This window comes from Euleptes europaea, chromosome 11, assembly GCF_029931775.1.
Source record: "Euleptes europaea isolate rEulEur1 chromosome 11, rEulEur1.hap1, whole genome shotgun sequence".
Classification (NCBI taxonomy): Eukaryota; Metazoa; Chordata; class Lepidosauria; order Squamata; family Sphaerodactylidae; genus Euleptes; species Euleptes europaea.
In genome coordinates, this window is record NC_079322.1 from 76311288 (window position 1) to 76330428 (window position 19141).

Genomic DNA, 19141 nt, shown 5'->3' on the forward strand with positions numbered 1-19141 from the left:
TCATTTATGTTATGTGTGTGTGTTAAGTGCCGTCAAGTCGCTTCCGACTCATGGCGACCCTATGAATCAATATGTCCTATCTTTGACAGCCTTGCTCAGGTCTTGCAAATTGAGGGTTGTGGCTTCCTTTATTGAGTCGATCCATCTCTTGTTGGGTCTTCCTCTTTTCCTGCTGCCCTCAACTTTTCCTAGCATGACTGTCCTTTCTAGTGACTCTTGCCTTCTCATAATGTGACCAAAGTATGACAGCCTCAGTTTATTCAGTTTAGCTTCTAGGGACAGTTCAGGCTTGATTTGATCTATAACCCATTGATTTGTTTTTTGGGTATCCGTAACACTCTCCTCCAACACCACATTTCAAAGGAGTCTACTTTCTTCCTGTCAGCTTTCTTCATTGTCCAGCTTTCACACCCATACATAGTAATAGGGAATACGATGGCATGAATTAATCTTGGTGGCCAGTGACACATTCTTACACTTCAGAATCTTTTCTAGATCCTTCATGGCTGCCCTTCCCAGTCCCAATCTTCTTCTGATTTCTTGGCTATGTTATCTATGTTATAGATACACTTTGTACACACCTCCTGAATGTAATTTTAAGCAATATTTTTTAATAATTTTGTGTAGATTGAACCATCAGAAGCAAAGGTGTAACTATCTCACCAGAATACCTGTATCAGCTGTTAAACAAGAGCGACCAGAAACAAAAAACTAACAAGGGCAGGCTTTCAGTCTCCACCCACAATGCAACTGCCCTATGAGGAACGGTTGAAACGCTTAGGACTGTTTAGCTTGATAGAGGAGTATAAAATGGGGGGAGGTAGTTGTGAATTTCCTGCATTGTGCAGGGGGTTGGACTAGATGGCCCTGGTGGTCCCTTCCAACTCTATGATTCTATGAAAATGATGCATGGTGTGGAGAGAGTGGACAGGGAGAAGCTTTTCTCCCTCTCTCATAATACCAGAATGCGGGGGTCATCTGCTGAAGCTAGAGGGCGAGAGATTCAAAAGATAAAAGGAAGCATTTCTTCACACAATGCATCGTTAAATTGTGGAACTCCCTGCCCCAGGATGTGGTGATGGCTGCCAACTTGGAAGGCTTGAAGAGGGCAGTGGACATGTTCATTGAGGAGAGGGCTAGCCATGGCTACTAGAGAGAATGGAAACTGGTCATGATGCATACCTGTGCTCTCCAGGATCAGGGGAGCAGGCCCATTATATTAGGTGCTGTGGAGCGCAGGCAGGACAATGCTGCTGCAGTGGTCTTGTTTGTGGGCTTCCTAGAGGCACCTGGTTGGCCCCTGTGTGAACAGACTGCTGGATTTGATGGGCCTTGGTCTGATCCAGCATGGCTTATGTTCTCCTCATCAATGGAACTCAAATTTAAAAACAAATTGAACATATACACCAATGGAAAGTACAGATACTGGGAAGCCAGCTGCAACCATCACTCATGGGCTAATGAAGGCATGATGACAGAACCTCTGAAACCAATGTAGGGTCAGGGCCTTCCTCGCATCCCTGGGCAGCCTGTTCCACAACAGAGGGGCAGCCCCAGAGAAAGAACAAGGCCGAAGGAGTGGGGTGCTCAATCATCACTTCTCTGCATGAGACACAAGGTCCACAAATCTTTATTATTTCCCTCTTGGACTGACTAAACCACCTGTTTCACACCTGCACTTTATGCCCAGAAACTGAATAAGTATAAGAACTGGAAGACCTAAGTTGGACCCAGACAAACAAGACAAATTGTTTCCAAGTACTGACGGCACAAAGTCCCTTTCGTTTTGCAATCTCGCCCCAGAAATTTTTTTTAAAAAATAGCGTGGACATGCTCTGCTACACATAGAATCATAGAATTGGAAGGGACCACCAGGGTCATATAGTCCAACCCCCTGCACAATGCAGGAAACTCACAGCTACCTCCCCCCCACACCCCCAGTGACCCCTACTCCATCCCCAGAAGATGGCCAAAATACCCTCCCTCTCATGATCTTCCTAAGGTCATAGAATCAGCATTGCTGACAGATGGCCATCTAGCCTCTGCTTAAAAAACTCCAGGGAAGGAGCACTTACCACTTCCCGAGGAAGCCTGTTCCACTGAGGAACCGCTCTAACTGTTAGAAACATGTATGGTTTCATACATCTATCAATGGAGCAATGAACTGTGGTATGCCAGTGTCTCCTTCCACGCATGTACAGCGTGGTGTATTAGGGGTGGTTTGGAGCGGTGGACTCTGATCTGGAGAACCAGGTTTGATTCCCCACTCCTCCACATGAGCGACGGAGGCTAATCTGGTGAACCAGGTTGGTTTCCCCACTCCTACACATGAAGCCAGCTGGGTGATCTTGGGCTAGTCACAGGTCTCTCAGCCCCACCTACCTCACAGGGTGTCTGTTGTGGGGAGGGGAAGGGAAGGTGAATGTAAGCCGTTTTGATTCTTCCTTAAGTGATAGAGAAAGTTGGCATATAAAAAATACCAACTCTTCCTCAAACCTTTGTGTATGCATTGGTAGGGTTGCCAGGTCCCTCTTCACCACTGGCGGGAGGTTTTTGGGGCGGACTTTGAGGAGGGTGAGGTTTGGGGAGGGACTTCAATGCCATATTGTCCAATTGCCAAAGTGGCCATTTTCTCCAGGTGAACTGATCTCTATCGGCTGGAGATCAGTTGTAATAGCGGGAGATCTCCAGCTAGTACCTGGAGTTTGGCAACCCTATGTATTGGCTTGTTTTAATGTTTAGAGCACCCATTGATAAAAGCTGTTTTCACAGAGCTAAGGAACACTGCTTAGTTCGCCCCATTATTCCCTACCGTGGCAACCCTACCCATCCCTGGTAACCTTTGCATGGCGTAGGGGTTACGTGGCAAACAGCCAGCAATTGCTAGCACTGGGTCCTCCCATGGCTAATCTCACTTCAAGCTTCCAAAGGTTCTCTGGAATACAGTTTGCAAATGTCTGTCCGATGCCACGCTCACAAACCGGCCAGATTTCTCAAGGGCCCAGTCTGAGCCTAGGTGAACCTCCAGGTGGCTAAGCAACAAAATACCAAGAAAAACTGTGCTGCAAAAAACTAAGTTAGTATTTAAAGAAACAGCACCAAAGCTCCAAATAAAATATTCAACATATGTTAACCATCCTTACAAAGTAATAAACACCTATGACAATATTACTGATATTACAACTTACTACTACTTTACTGTACTGTGAAACACCCAAAAGCATGATCAAATTCCAGTCTTTTAACTTTGCGTATATGTCCAAACAATTCCCAGTCAGGGATAGAGGACCCGGACCACAGCAGGAAGAAACTGGTATGCTCCCAGCAGCTACGGCTCTGGTTTCATGAGCATACCAGTTTCATCCTGCTGTGGTTCGGGTCTTCTGTCCCCGACTGGGAATTGTTTGGACATATACACACAGTTAAAAGACTGGACTTTAATCATGCTTTGGGGTGTTTCATAGTATAGTAAAGTAGTAGTAAGTTGTAATATCAGTAATATTGTCATAGGTGTTTATTACTTTGTAAGGATGGTTAATATATGTTGAATATTTTATTTGGAGCATTGGTGCTGTTTCTTTAAATACTAACCTCCAGGTGGTGGCTGGAGATCTCCTGCTGCTACAACTGATCTTCAGCCAACAGAGGTCCGTTCCCCTGGAGAAAATGGCTGCTTTGCCAATTGGACTCTATGGCATTGGAGTCCCTCTCCTCTTCAAACCCGCCCTCCTTAGGCTCAATATCCAGGTATTTCCCAGCCCAGAACTGGCAACCCTATCTGAGCCTGGCATGTGTGTCCAGAGGGCCAGGCCAGACCCATACGCGTGGCGGATCCGCGACGTTTCTCCCTCCTTCCTCCCTCCCTTCCTCCCACGAGGGGCGAAGGCGCGACGCCCACCAAAAGGGGGTCTGCCTCTCTCAAAGGTGGTGGGAATGTAAAACTCTAATCAACACGCTTTGTCCCTAACTGCCCAAAGGATATGGACTCCCTCCCGACAAAGCTGTTAATCCCGTTGGGCGCGACCTTTGACACTATTAGGGGGTCACAGTGACCCTAATCCAATCAGGTTGATTAACTGGAGCAGAGACCCTATAAGCGGACTCCCCTCTCCTCCTTAGCCCCAGCCAAACAGTAGGAGGGACCGGGTCGCATTTGCACCACAATAGGCCGGGACTGAGAACCCGTTTCTTTGCCGGGTGACTTCGGCACCCCTCCATGTGTTGCTTTCCAATCGCTCATTAAAAGTTGCTTCTCCACAATGGCTGCGGGCCATTCCTCACCGGGGCTGGCAGGTTTAGAGCTTTGGACGGTGTTGAGTCGACCGAGGGGAGGCCGGCGGACAAGCACTCTCTTTTTGGGAACATATAAATGAATGGGCTGAGAAGGGGGTAACGAAGGGGGCGTTTAAAGACTCTGGCGGTAATTTACTGTGAGTGGGAAGGGGGACAGAGGGGAAGGGAACCTTTTCTTCTGGGTTAATTACTTGCCGAGGACTTTTCGAGGGCTCCTTGTTTTGTTTCGGGGCAGGGAAGCAATTTCCAATCGCAGCGGGGGGACCTGATCGACGGCGTTTAGAAAGTATCGACATGTTTTGCATGGTATCTGGGACCATCTATGGGACCGCCACTCCGGATACACCCCACCATCCCAGACAGAATTACGCTCTTCTGGAAACAGCTCCTGGCCCTAGAACTATCTGGCTGTCCTTGACCAGGGCCAGAGACTTTTTGGCCCTGGCCCCAGCCTGGTAGAACTCTCTGTCTAGTGAGACCTGTGCCCTGAAAGACCTGGCTCAGTTCCACAGGGGCTGGAAGAAGAAGAAGAAGAAGAAGAAGAAGAAGAAGAAGAAGAAGAAGAAGAAGAAGAAGAAGAAGAAGGGGGAGGAGCTGTGGCTCAGTGGTAGATCATCTGCTTGGCATGCAGAAGGTCCCAGGTTCAACCCCGGCATCTCCAGTTAAAGGGACTAGGCAGGTAGGTGATGTGACAGACCTTTGCCTGAGACCCTGGAGAGCTGCTGCCAGTCTGAGTAGACAGTACTGACCCAGATGGACCAAGGGTCTGATCTATGTGATGCTTTTAACTGGAGATGCCGGGGATTGAACCTGGGACCTTCTGCACACCAAGCAAATGCTCTGCCATTGAACCCTGATTTTTTCTACCTTTCAGGAGTCTCAAAGCGGCTTGCAATCACTTTCCCTTCCCTTCACCACAACAGACAGCTTGTAAGGTCGGTGAGACTGAGAGAATTCGGAGAGAAGTGTGACTAGCCCAAGGTCACCCAGCAGGCTTCATGTGTAGGAGTGGGGAAACCAGATTAGAGTCTGCCACACATACGGAGGAGTCGGGAATCAAACCCAGTTCTCCAGATTAGAGTCCACTGCTCTTAACCACTATACCACACCAGAGATATTCCTCCAGGCGTACGGTTGAGGACAGTGATGGTATTGCAGATTAGCTGGCCTCTCTTCCCTTCCCTTTCCTTTCCCCCATCCCATCCCCTCCCTTTCCTTCCCCTCCCTTCCTTTCCTTGTCTTCTGTTCTTTCTTTGAACCTGCAAGTTCTCTGCTCTTTCTTGGTCTTCCCTCTTACCATCTTCTGGACCAACTTCACCTTATTGATGACAGCTCCACCTATAGCCAGCGTGGTGTAGTGGTTAAGAGCAGTGGTTAGGAGCGGTATGTACTGTAATCTTGAGAACCAGGTTTGATTCCCCACTCCTCCACATGAGCGGCGGACACTAATCTGGTGAACTGGATTGGTTTCCCTACTCTTCCCCATGAAGCCAGCTGGGTGACCTTGGGCTAGTCACACTCTCACAGCTCCACCTACCTCACAAGGTGTCTGTTGTGGGGAGAGGAAGGGATTGTAAGCCGGTTTGATTTTTCCTTAAGTGGTAGAGAAAATTGGGGTATAAAAACCAACTCCTCCTCCTCCTCCTCCTCTTCTTCTTCTTCTTGAGGCGGGTGCGTAGTTCAGCGCACCATCTTATATTATTAAATTAGGAGCTATGGTTTTAAATTATATGTTTTATTTCTATATTTGTATATGTATTTATTGTTGCGGCTGTTGTAAGCAGCCCTGAGCCTGGCCCTTCTGGGAAAGGGCTGGGTATAAATCGAATAAAGTAAAATTAAAATTAAAATAAATCATAGAAATGGGAGTGAAAATTGGAACAACATTCTCTGTATAGGGAAAAAGCACAGAGAATGAGGGAAATGAGGCAGGAGAGTTTCTGAGGTGGCTTTGGGTATTCACCCAAAGCGGTGATAGAGCAAGGTCAAATGGTTCACCCATTAGGTGGGAGCAGCACATATCACCCCACACACGTGGACACATGTGAAGCTGCCTTCTACTGAACCAGACACTCAGTCCATCAAGGTAAGTACTGTCTACTCAGACTGGCAGCAGCTCTCCAGGGTCTCAGGCAGGGGTCTTTCATGTCACCTACTTGCCTAGTCCCTTTAACAGGAGATGCCAGGTATTGAATTTGGGACCTTCTGAATGCCAAGCAGACTCTCTGCCACTGAGCCACAGCCACTCACATGAAGCTGAGTTATACTGAATCAGACCATTGGTCCATCGATGTCTATATTGTCAACTCAGACTGGCAGCAGCTCTCCAGGGTTTCAGGGAAAGGTCTTTCCCATCACCTACTGCACAGTCCCTTTTCACTGGAGATGCCTTCTGCATGCCAAGCAGATGAGCTACCAGTACCACGGCCCCCTCCTCCCATTGCGAGATAAAAATGCGACAGATGGCAATGCACACCTCGGCATGAGGGAACGGGCATGTTACCCGTCTCTCGCATGAAACATGGGAGTGTGAGTCATCCATCATTTTCACTGGGTGAGATAAGCAGAACGTCAGCCTGGATCCTGCAGATCTGTTGTTATAACAGTTACCTTTCCTCTGCTGATGTATCAGCAGAAGGCTTCCTGAGGCAGAGGAACACTGTTGCCAGAATGAATTCACAGAATTAGACACTATATATCTGTCTCCACTCTCTCCACAAAACCTATCCCCTATATCTTACTTAGCCAGTAGCTGGCCACCTTATTGATACATAAATCCACACAATGAGGCCAGCCATAGGAGAAGGAGGAGGAGGAGAAGAGTTGGTTTTTATATGCTGACTTTCTCTACCACTTAAGGAAGAATCAAATCAACATACAATCACCTTCCCTCCCCCTCCCCCTCCGCCACAACAGTCGCCCTGTGAGGTAGGTGAGGCTGAGAGTGCTCAAAGAGAGCTGCGACTAGCCAAGGTCACCCAGCTGGCTTCATGTGTAGGAGTGGGGAAACCAACCCGGTTCACCAGATTAGCCTCCGCTACTCGTGGAGGAATGGGGATCAAACCAGGTTCTCCAGAGCAGAAGCCACCGCTCCAAGCCACCGCTCTTAACCACTACACCATGCTGGCTCTCCAGCTACGATTGAGGGTCCTGGAAAGTGGAAAACTCATTTGCAGAAAAATCGAACTTTCAGAACCCTAACTCTTCCCAAGTCCATAGCAAATCTGCACATGATTGCAAAAAAAAATAAAAATAAAATTAATAATAATAATAATAAAAAAAACCTTTTGGAGTCTGGGGAGCCTTTTGGGTTGTGAGAACTTTGAGGTGTTTTTGCAACAAACAGAACGAGCCAGGGGAGGGAGTCAGAACCAGAGCCTGAATATATGATTTAGGCCCAGAACGCAGGTGACACTAAATTAGGCTTGCCAGCTCTGGGTTGGGAAATACCTGAAGAGTTTTGGGGTGGAGCCTGGAGAAGGCAGGGTTTGAGGTGGGAAGGGACCTCAGCGGGGTATGATGCCACAGAGTCCCCTCTCCAAACCAGCCATTTTCTCCAGGGGAACTGATCTCGGTCATCTGGAGATCAACTGTAATAGCGAGAGATCTCCAGGTGCTACCTGGAGGTTGGCAACCCTACATTAAATGTCCCTCTACTGCCATAAACAGCAGCTGCTTCTTGAGTCCCTCCCCTCACCTAATCCATGTTATCCCACCCATGGTGTGGGGGAAGAGAAACACAAGCGCTTGGATCATGTCACAACTAGGGTTGCCACTGCCAGCTCCGGGTTGAGATTTTGGGGGTGGAGCCTGAGGAGGGCAGCATTTGGGGAAAGGAGGGGCTTCAATGGGGTATAATGCCATAGAGTCCACCTTCCTAAGCGGCCCTTTTCTCCAGGGGAACTGATCCCTGTCACCTGGAGATCACTTGTAATAGCAGAAGATCTCCAGCCACCGCCTGGAGGTTGGCAACCCTAGTCACAACCTGGGGGAAGCCATGCTAGATCTTACAGTGGAGGGAGAGGGAACCAAATAATAGAATCATAAAGTTGGAAGGGGCCATCCAGGCCATCTAGTCCAACCCCCTGCTCAATGCAGGATCAGCCTAGAGCATCCCTGACACGTGTTTGTCCAGCCTCTGCTTAAAGACCACCAGTGAGGGGGAGCTCACCACCTCCCTAGGCAGCCGATTCCACTGTCGAACAACTCTTCCTGTAAAAACTTTTCCCTAATATCCAGCAGGTACCTTTCTGCGCTCAATTTAAACCCATTATTGCGAGTCCTGCCCTCTGTTGCCAACAGCAAATGTTGGCTTCCACAGCGGACCTGGTTTGAGCATTGCCTTTTGCTGGTGCCTCCGCCCCTGCGAGCAGAGAGAAGTGGCCGAGGGAGGTTTGGTGCTCGCATTAGCTCTGCAATCCAGCTTGCTTCTTAGCAGCTCAAATATGTTCTTTGCCCCAGGGATCGCTGAAGAATGTGGCTTAGATATTTATTCTTTTTTCCCCTCCTCTCCCTCCACCACCCTCAGCCCTGATGGTGCTGTAGGTGAAGCAGAGCTGAGGGGTGGCTTGATTCTCCCTCCAGGGACAACATTCTTCAGTTATGAAATAGTTCCTCCCCCCTCCCCGGACTCCTTCACTCTGCTATGTGCCCAACTGGTTTGGGGAAAGCAAAGACATTTCACTGTCTGGTATGGAGGAGGGGCTTGGGCTGCGACAGAGCTGCAGACTTCTGCTCCACTGGGAAGCGAACAGCGTGCCCTACCAACATCTCACCTCTCTGGGGTCGCCTAATGTGGCCTGCAGGGTTGTTGTACATATGAACACATGAAGCTGCCTATACTGAATCAGACCCTTGGTCCATCAAAGTCAGTATTGTTTACTCAGACTGGCAGCGGCTCTTCAGGGTCTCAGGAGAGGTCTTTCACATCACCTACTTGCCTAACTGGAGATGCTGGGGATTGAACCTGGGACCTTCTGCGTGCCAGCCACTGAGCCATGGCCCCTCCCAATAAGGATGGCACAAAAGGATGCATTGAAAAACCTGCCCTGAATAAGTCAGATATCTCCCCACCCCAAAAAAAAAAAAACATTCGGGAGTAGGGATAGGTAACTGTGGGATAGGTAATTTTTAGATCTATAGGGTGTGGAGTAGGGTTGCCAGCTCTGGGTTGGGAAATACCTGGAGATTTTGGAGGTGGAGCCTGAGGAAGGCGGGGTTTGGGGAGAGGAGGGACTTCAGTGCCATAGAGTCCAGTTGACAAAGCAGCCATTTTCTTCAGGGGAACTGATCTCTGTCACATGGAGATCAGTTGTAATAGCGGGAGATCTCCAGCCACTGCCTGGAGGTTGGCAATCCTACTTATATCGTACTACTGTTCTCAGTGAAGCCTGCTGACCAAAGGAGACCTCCTCTGGTGCAAGAAGAATCTGAACTGAGAAGAATCCCTGTGCTGAACGACAACACTGCAACCACTCTGCACATGTGCAGAGTGCTTTTCCTTTACTATGCAGTAACCCACAGATTTACTACCTGGTATTAAGCGATAATTCTAAACTGGTGGTTGTGATTTACATGCAGATGTAAATTAGAAATCTTCCATTTTACTAATCCAGGTACTGATTAACTGATCTTTCCCCACGCTCCATCTTCCCCAACCCGCTTTTGATTCATAGAATCATAGACTCAGAGAATCCGAGAGCTGGAAGAGACCACCAGGGTCATCTGGTCCAACCCCCTGCACAATGCAGGAAATTCACAACTAACTACCCCCCCCACACACACACACACAGGGACCCCAGCTCCATGCCCAGAAGATGGCCAAGATGCCCTCCTTCTCATGATCTGCCTAAGGTCATGTATGCCTTCCCTCTCATGATCTGCCACTGTGAATTATGATCTGCCTAAAGTCATAGATTCCTACCCCACAATCATGCCCTGCAACATCTCTTGAGAAATTACTGTAGGTATGCAAATTAAATCAAGCAAGCACTTGCAGTACGTTTATAAGCAAATCACTGTTTTCTGGACAGCAGCTGTGATGATGTGGCCATTTCCTCCATTTGAACTGACCTCTGTTGCCTGGAGCCAGCGTGATGTAGTAGTTAAGAGTGGTGGTTAGGAGCAGTGGTTAGGAGCGGTTTCCCCACTCCTCCACATGAAGCCAGCTGGGTGACCTTGGGCTAGTCTCTATGAGCTCTCTCAGCCCTGCCTACCTCACAGGTTTTCTATGGAAAAGTGGAAAGTGACTTCACAGCGCTCTAGAAGTCAGCAGAAAGTCTATGGTTTTACCATAGGGTTTCCGCTGAAGAAGAAGAGGAGGAGGAGGAGGAGCTGGTTTTTATATGCCAACTTTCTCTACCACTTAAGGAAGAATCAAACCGGCTTACAATCACCTTCCCTTCCCCTCCCCACAGCAGACACCCTGTGGAGTAGGTGGGGCTGAGAGAGCTCTAAGAGAACTGTGACTAGCCAAGATCACCCAGCAGGATGTATGTAGAGGAGTGGGGAAACCAACCCAGTTCACCAGATTAGCATCCGCCGCTCATGTGGAGGAGAGGGGACTCAAACCCAGTTCTCCAGATCAGACTGCACCGCTCTTAACCACTACACCACGCTGGCCCTAGGTGATTCCTGGAGTGGCCTGATGGAACGCCGTTGCCAGATGGAGCCCATGTCTCTGCCCCCTGGATGCCTGCCGGTAGCCAGCAGCGCCGAAGAGACTCAGATCGGGGAGGAGGGTCTGGGAGATCAGGGAAGGAGGAAGATATCCTCCTACAACCTGTCAAGACGTTTGAGCCTTTCCTGCCCTGGAGGACAAACGTCTAAGGTCAGCCGTACAACTAGCCACCATGACCGGACTCCACTGATTGTGTTCCAGAGGTCACCTTGCACTTTTGACATGAGGTCAATTGGCGTTTGCTCGGGCATTAGGAGAAGCTAATCTTAAGAGGAGTGTCGGTCCCTTTGGGAGAGGAGGGGGCTCCTCAAGCATTCCAACAATGACTTGCAGGATGGCTGACATCCAGGTCAGCAACGCCAGGGCCCTGTTGAAGACGGAGGATGTTTTGCTGCAAAGGTGACTGGCTATTTGTCCCCTGGGACCTGGGCTTTATACCTCAGTGGGGGCCCGGCACAAAAAGAAATTGAGGGGTAGGCGCATTATTTATTATTATTTGTATTTATATTTATTATTGATTTATATTATGATCAATTTGTGTTCATTTATATCCCACCTTTCTCCATGCTGGAGAGCCAGCATGGTGTAGTGGTTAAGAGAGGTGGTTTGGAGCGGTGGAGTCTGCTCTACAGAACCAGGTTGGATTCGCCACTCCTCCAGGTGAGTGGCGGAGGCTAATCTGGTGAACTGGATTTATTTCCCACTCCTACACCTGAAGCCAGCTGGGTGACCTTGAGCTAGTCACACTCTCTCAGCCCCACCTACCTCACAGGGTGTCTGTTGTGGGGAGGGGAAGGGAAGGTGATGGTAATCCGGTTGGGTTCTTCCTTAAGTGGTAGAGAATGTCAGCATATAAAAACCAACTCTTCCACTTCTTCTTATTCTTCTTCCACCTTTCTTCTCCATAGGGGCCCAAGGTGGCTTATATCATTTTCTTCTCCTCTGTTTTATCCACACCACAACCCTGTGAGGTAGGTTAGGCCAAGAGTGCGCGACTGGCCCCAGATTATCCAGCAAGCTTCCATGGCTAGGGTTGCCAGGTCCCTCTTCGCCACCGGTGGGATATTTTTGGGGCGGAGCCTGAGGAGGGCAGGGTTTGGGAATGGGAGGGACTTCAATGCCATACAGTTCAATTACCAAAGTGGCCATTTTTCTCCAGGTGATCTGATCTCTATCGGCTGGAGATCAGTTGCATTAGCAGGAGATCTCCTGCTACTACCTGGCAGTTGGCAACCCTATCCTTGGCACAAGTGGGGATTAGAACCTCCCACATCCTAGTCCGACATGCTCACCGCTACACCACACTGGCTCTCGCATTGGACACAAAATCGCTCCAGCATCAGGACTCAGGCTAAGAACGGATTCAATGTGCCACTTAGAGTCTCTCCCTTTAGAAACGACACAGGCCATTTATGCAGGGCTGTTTCCTCGCAGTCACCCCGCCGACTACTTTGGGGCTTTGCATCGATTGTGCTTGCATTTTCCGACCGTCAGAGGTTGCCTTAGTCTCCCCGTGTGTTTTGCCTGGGTTTCTGGATTCATTTTTACCCATTCTCCAGAAAACGTGAGCAAAATGTGCAGAAATGCGCGGGGAGAGCGAGGCGACCTCTGACCGTTGGAAAACGCAAGCATAATAGAAGCAAAGCTCCGAAGTAGTTGGCAGGGTGACCGCGAGGAAACAGCCATGCATAAATGGCGACAGTCATAATTCTGGGAGATCTCCAGGTGCCACCTGGAAGCTGGCAACTGTACCAGATGTCCAAGCTGAAGACCTGTCTCAACACTCATGGAGGAGTTGGTCTCCTGGGCGGCTGCAGCCCCATTTGCCCTAAAGAGCAACCCCAGAAGGTTCAAATGTTCTTGCGGAAGGGATTGTTAAGTCCTCCTTGGAAAGGTGGAATGAGAAAATCCCCTTGCATGCGGAGAAGCAACTATGTGCGGCTTTGGATCCAAACCATTGTCTGAAAATCATTGCTCTTAACCAAAATATAAACAGTCATATGCAACACAAGTTTACTTCTGCATTCCACAGGTATGCGCATGCAGGCACATGCTCACTCACTCACACACACACACACAAACCCTTCTCCCAAACTGAACGCTGAAGTTTAAACATTCACATTTGTTTTGTGGGTTTAATGGAAGGGATTTGTGTTATATGTGAAACGAGGAAGCTGGTAACTGGGTAACAAAGATTTTGGGGGAGAGGATGGGTTTTAGGGAGGTGTGTGTGGGGCTAATATTGATTTTTAAAAAGTCACCCACCCCAAACGTAACTCAACCAACTACTGCCATGCAATTGATGAATTGAAGTCAACGTCAATAACAACACTAACAATAATCTGACTGGAACTGTTCAAATCCACCCTAGGTATTCAGATGTCCATTCATTATCTTGGGGCATATGGTCCTTAGCTTTTCCCCTTCTAGTCCTCCTTCCTATCACCTTTCCTTATAATCATGCCTCTGTGCCCCCAAACATCACTGCCCTTCCTGAGCCAAAGCTCCATATGACGTTTTCCTCCCATCCTATAATGGACCTTATGTTTCCCTCACTAAACCTCTGTTGTTTGTCCAGAATCTATTGTCAGCTTCCCTCTGAGCAGCTGGAATGTTTGTGAATGTTCCGTGGCATCACAGCAGCTCAATCAGGCTTTCCTGTGCACAGAGGGGGCCAGCAACTGGCGAAAGCAACCCCGTTGCCTGAACAAAACAGATACCACCTGCACCTTTCCATAGCCAAGTGCCCAAGCTAACATGGCAATGCTTGTTTTCATAGTGGACAGCCTGCCCACCAGGTTAGAAATTCTCCTGCACATTGGACTGGAATCAAAGCCACAAGCAGGGTCTGACTTATCAACCAGTCAGAAGGAAAAGCCAACAAGAGGTCACACTCGTGAGTTTCTCAGATTAAAATTTCTTTTTTTGTGGGGTCCATTTCCAATGTATTTTGAGGTAAGGAAAGGCAGCATGGTGTAGCCCGATCTTGTCAGATCTCGAAAGTTAAGCAGGGTCAGTACTTGGAAGGGAGACCACCAAGGAAGGCTCTGCAGAGGAAGGCAACGGCAAACCACCACTGCTTCTCACTTGCCTCGAAAGCCCCTTGCTGGGGTCACCATAAGTCTTGGAAGGGAGACCACCAAGGAAGACTCTGCAGAGGAAGGCAATGAGCAACCACCTCTGCTTCTCCCTTGCCTCGAAAGCCCCTTGCTGGGGTCACGAGAAGTCGGCTGCGACTTGACGGCACTTGACACACACACACAATACACTTTGCACAAAGCTACGTGCTCACCTTTATCCAGGACAGGCCCAAAGATGGCCAAGCTGTCGTTGACAGTGGTACAGTTCCACCTCCTCCCGCGGAACTGGTGCTGGCACTCCTGGATGCCGATCTTCACCCCTTCAGCCACACTGGGCATGATCTCCACGTAGTTCCGACAGAACCGCAACTGCTTGGGCACCAAGCCAGGGATGCTTCCACAGAGGATGGGCTGTGTCCCCAAAGAAGAATATTGGTGGCCAATGGCCAAGGACCTAAGAGGAAGGAGGGACAATGAGAGAGGGGCATTCCTGAGAGAAATCACTTCCATCACAGTTTTGATAATCCAACCAAGTGCCCACCTCTCCCCTTCCCTCCACCTAGGGTTGCCAAACCCCAGGCACTAGCTGGAGATCTCCTGCGACCACAACTGATCTCCAGCTGATAGAGATCAGTTCACCTGGAGAAAATGTCCGCTTTGGCTATTGGACTCTATGGCGTTGAAGTCCCTCCCCTCCCCAAACCCCTCCCTCCTCAGGCTCTGCCCCAAAAATCTCCAGGTATTTCCCAACCCAGAACTGGCAATGCTATGGCTGGATATCTCCTGCTATTATAAATGATCTCCAGTCAATAGATATCAATTCCCCTGGAGAAAATGGCAGCTTTGGCAATTGGATTCTATGGCATTGAAGTCCCTGTCCTACCCAAACCTCCTCAGGCTCTGCCCCCCCCAAAACCTCCCGCCAGTGGCAAAGAGGGACCAGTAACAAGAACGGAAACCTGGGCACACCCAAAGGCAGGTAGATGTCCTCTTTTTCACCCAGCCTACTAAAAGCACCTTGACTGGCTAATGAGTAATTAGCCGATTCATGGTTTATTTAAAGAAATGCAAACTGGGCACCCACAAGGGATCGACAGTTCAACCGATTCAGCATTTCCTTGTTGCAAATCATCCTTCTTCCAGACAAGCCTTGGGCAAATCCTACCGCCCTGTGTGGAAGTCAGGATGAGTAGGTGGCTTTGTCAAGGGATGTTGGCATGTTGAAATGATTTTTCAGCACATCTGCAGACCATGACTGAACATCACCTTGTTCAGTCCAGTTAGGGAAGGTTTTGTAACCTGGGAAGAATTCTGAGACCGTTGGGTCATGTGTCAGATATTTTGCAAGGCCCAGCAAACAGGCCCCCAACCACTGGGGAAAATCAACCTAGCAAGAGGAGGAGGAGAAGAAGGGGTGGTTTTTATATGCCGACTTTCTCTACCTTTTAAGGAGAATCAAACCAACTTACAATCTCCTTCCCTTCCTCTCCCCACAACAGACACCTTGTGAGCTGCTTCGAGAGTTCAGAGAGAGCTGTGACTAGTCCAAGGTCACCCAGCTGGCTTCATGTGGAGGAGTGGGGAAACCAACCAGGTTCACCAGATTAGAGTTCACAGCTCATGTGGAGGAGTGGGGAATCAAACTCGGTTCCACCACTCTTAACCACTACACCACACTGGCTCTTAAATGTTCTTCAATGTCTTCAGGGGTCTTCTATGTTTCTAGACCTGGGATCCACCATTACCCCACTAGGGTTGCCAACTTCCAGGTATGAATGTAACATAAACAACAGCATATGCAGCTAAAAGATACTGTACATCCAATAAATGGTTAACTATGCACAATTTTACTGATGACTAATATTGTGTGTGCAAACATACAAAAATCACTCTACAGGGTGACACATATAGATTGACAAGATACTCAAAAACAACTATATGTATTGTTATATGTTGGAAGGCGTAATCAAATACATTCCAATATCTACTGGTTCAGTATATCAAACCATCAATGTCCATATAGTGAACAGACGAAAGCAACACCATATAACAGTACATATAGTTGTTTTTGAGTATCATGTCAATCTGTATGTGCCCCCCATAGAGTGATTTTTGTATGTTTGAGCATACAATATTAATAATCAGTAAAATTACTCGTAGTTAACGAGTTGTTAGATGTACAGTATCTTTTTAGCCACATATGCTGTTGTTTACGTTACATTGGCTTTATTCAGCATATATCCTTCTTTTCAATTGTTTGTAACTTCCAGGTGTGGCCTGAAGATCTCCCACTATTCCCACCCATCTCCAGGTGACAGAGATCAGTTCCCCAGGAGAAAAGGGCTGCTTTGGAGGGTGGACTCTGTGGCATTGTAACCTGCTGAGGTCCCTCCCTTCCCCCAAACCCCACCCAGAATTACAGCTGATCTCCAGACTACAGAGATCAATTCCTCTGGAGAAAATGGATGCTTTTTTAAATTAAATATTTTATTATATATAACAAGACAAACAACACAATAACACTCTAAACACAAAACCACACATACAGTATATCAAACCTTCCAAAGAGTGCTGAGCAGCAGCTACTTTCTATAATAAGAACTTGGTAAATAGAGATATCTAAATTAAAAAGGCATGTTGTAAAGTAACTCCAATATCCCTTAGTTGAAATATGCTATCACACGTCTACTTGTTAATCTGCTCCGTAATGCCTGCTCACGATTTTCTTTAAGTACCACCTATTTTCTAAGCAATATATTTAAGTTGTCTGTAATAAGTAAAATTACACTTTTACTGAATACCAGCTTAGCATGAACATCAAGCAGATTATTTTCTGGGTTGCTGTTCCTGCTTAAAATAAAATGCCTTTGAGATCTTAGGCAGATCGTGAGAGGGAGGGCACCTTGGTCATCTTCTGGGCATGGAGTATGGGTCCCTGGGGATGTTGAGGGGGGCAGAGGTAGTTGTGAATTTCCTGCATTGTGCAGGGGGTTGGACTAGATGACCCTGGAGGTCTCTTCCAACCCTATGATTCTATGATCCTATGATCTACACTATTTTATACTTGAATAATCAATCAATAATTATTACTTATTTGCTCTAAATATTCTTATATTAAGTTAGTTAGATTTGTGCAGACTTATAGTAGGGTTTCCATTTCTTTTCCAGCTCCCCTAGAGGTCTTTTATTCAGCAAGTGAGTCAACCCTGCCGTCACTGCGTACTCTGCCATTTTCTCTCTCCGTCTGTCTATCTCTGGAGTTTCTTCTTGCTTCCACATTGATGCCAATACAACTCTGGCAGCTGTTGTCATATAGTTGAAATGTTCTCTATAATTTCCCCCCAGCTCTATCAGTACTATTCCCAGTTACATTAACTCCGGGTCTAGAGGGAAAAAAGCTTTTAACACCTTCTGCATTTCTTGGTGAATAGAAAAAATGGATGCATTGAAGGCTGCACTCCACCGTAGCCCACGGAGGAATTTCGCTGTAGTTTTGCACCTTAACTAGCCAGCGTGGTGTAGTGGTTAAGAGTGGTGGTTTGGAGTGGTGGACTCTGATCTGGAGAACTGGGTTTGATTCCCCGCTTCTCCACATGAGCGGTGGAGGCTAATCTGGTGAACTGGGTTTCCCCCCCCTCTCCTACACACGAAGCCAACTGGGTGACCTTGGGCTAGTCACAGCTCTCTTAGAGCTCTCTCAGCCTCACCTACCTCACAGGGTGTCTGTTGTGGGGAGGGGAAGGGAAGGAGATTGTAAGCCAGTTTGATTCTGCCTTAAGTGGTAGAGAAAGTCGGCATATAAAAAACCACAACTCTTCTAATAATTAAGTGCAATCAAATCGCAACTGACTCATGACAACCCCTCATGGGCCTTTCAAGGCAAGAGATGAGCAGAGATGGTTTGCCGTTGCCTTCCTGTCCACAGCAATCCCGTTCTTCCTTGGTGGTCTCCCATCCAAGTCTTGACCATGGCCAACGCTGCTTAGATTAAAAGTTCTGATCAGTTTAGGGTAGTCTGGGCCATTTAGGCTGCTTAACTACTGGCCATCAAATGGTCTTTGCCGGAGACATATCTCTGGACCAGATTGAGGTGGTCCAATGAAGACCTCCTATTGGTGGACCTCCAAAACTAAAGACCTAGTCCCATTGACTGCTTGCTTGACTTGTTGCGTCACAAGCCATTCCTGTTGGTGGACCTCCAAAACTAAAGATCTAGCCCCATTGACTGCTTGCTTGACTTGTTGCGTCACAAGCCATTCCTGTTGGTGGAACTCCAAAACTAAAGATCTAGCCCCATTGACTGCTTGCTTGACTTGTTGTGTCACAAGCCATTCCTGTTGGTGGACCTCCAAAATTAAAGATCTAGCCCCATTGACTGCTTGCTTGACTTGTTGCGTCACTCACAAGCCATTCCTGGGCTCTCTGCAGACTGGACAACATTTGACTCCCGACTTTTGTAGTTGATGTTTACGAGGGTGTGAGGGTTCGAGTGCAGTGCGGAGAGTGGTGATGCATGAACTTTGCAGCAAATGACATAAAGTGAAATGCCACATGGAGCAACTGTTGAGAACCCATCCGGAAAGACAGAGAGGGATGAGCATCTGAGGATGGATCTCTTACATCAAGCTTTTGGAGTGGAGGAATGAAAAGTGCTTCACGTTTTCACAAAAAAAAGTGTTTCTGCTATCTGAGAGCCAGAGTGGTGTAGTGGTTAAGAGCGGTGGACTCTAATCTGGAGAACCGGGTTCGATTCCCTGCTCCTCCACATGAACGGGGGACTCTAATCTGGTGAACTGGATTGGTTTCCCCACTCTTCCACATGAAGCCTGCTGGGTAACCTTGGGCCAGTCAAAGTTCTCTTAGAGCTCTCTCAGCCTTATCTTTCTCACAAGGTGCCTGTTGTAGGGAAGGGAAGGTGACTGCAAGCCTCTTTGAGACTCCTTAAAGGGAGAGAAAATCAGGGTATAAAAACCAACTCTGCTTCTTCTGTATTATCAGCAGGAGAAAGAGTTTCACAAAGTATCATCAGATGTGCAGAACTATTGCAAAGTTTTGTCATCATTCAGACTATATTAATGGTTTCTCCCAT

At 47.9% G+C, this 19141-nt stretch overlaps 1 protein-coding gene across 1 annotated transcript in view; it reads right to left on the reverse strand.

Annotated features, from left to right (window-relative positions):
* Nucleotides 1–19141, reverse strand: part of WNT3A (Wnt family member 3A) — a 90416-nt gene that overhangs the window by 26096 nt on the left and 45179 nt on the right. Inside the window, exon 2 of the mRNA XM_056857964.1 lies at nucleotides 14265–14506. Within this exon, the coding sequence (XP_056713942.1) occupies nucleotides 14265–14506 (242 nt within the window). The remainder of the gene's footprint in view (nucleotides 1–14264; nucleotides 14507–19141) is intronic.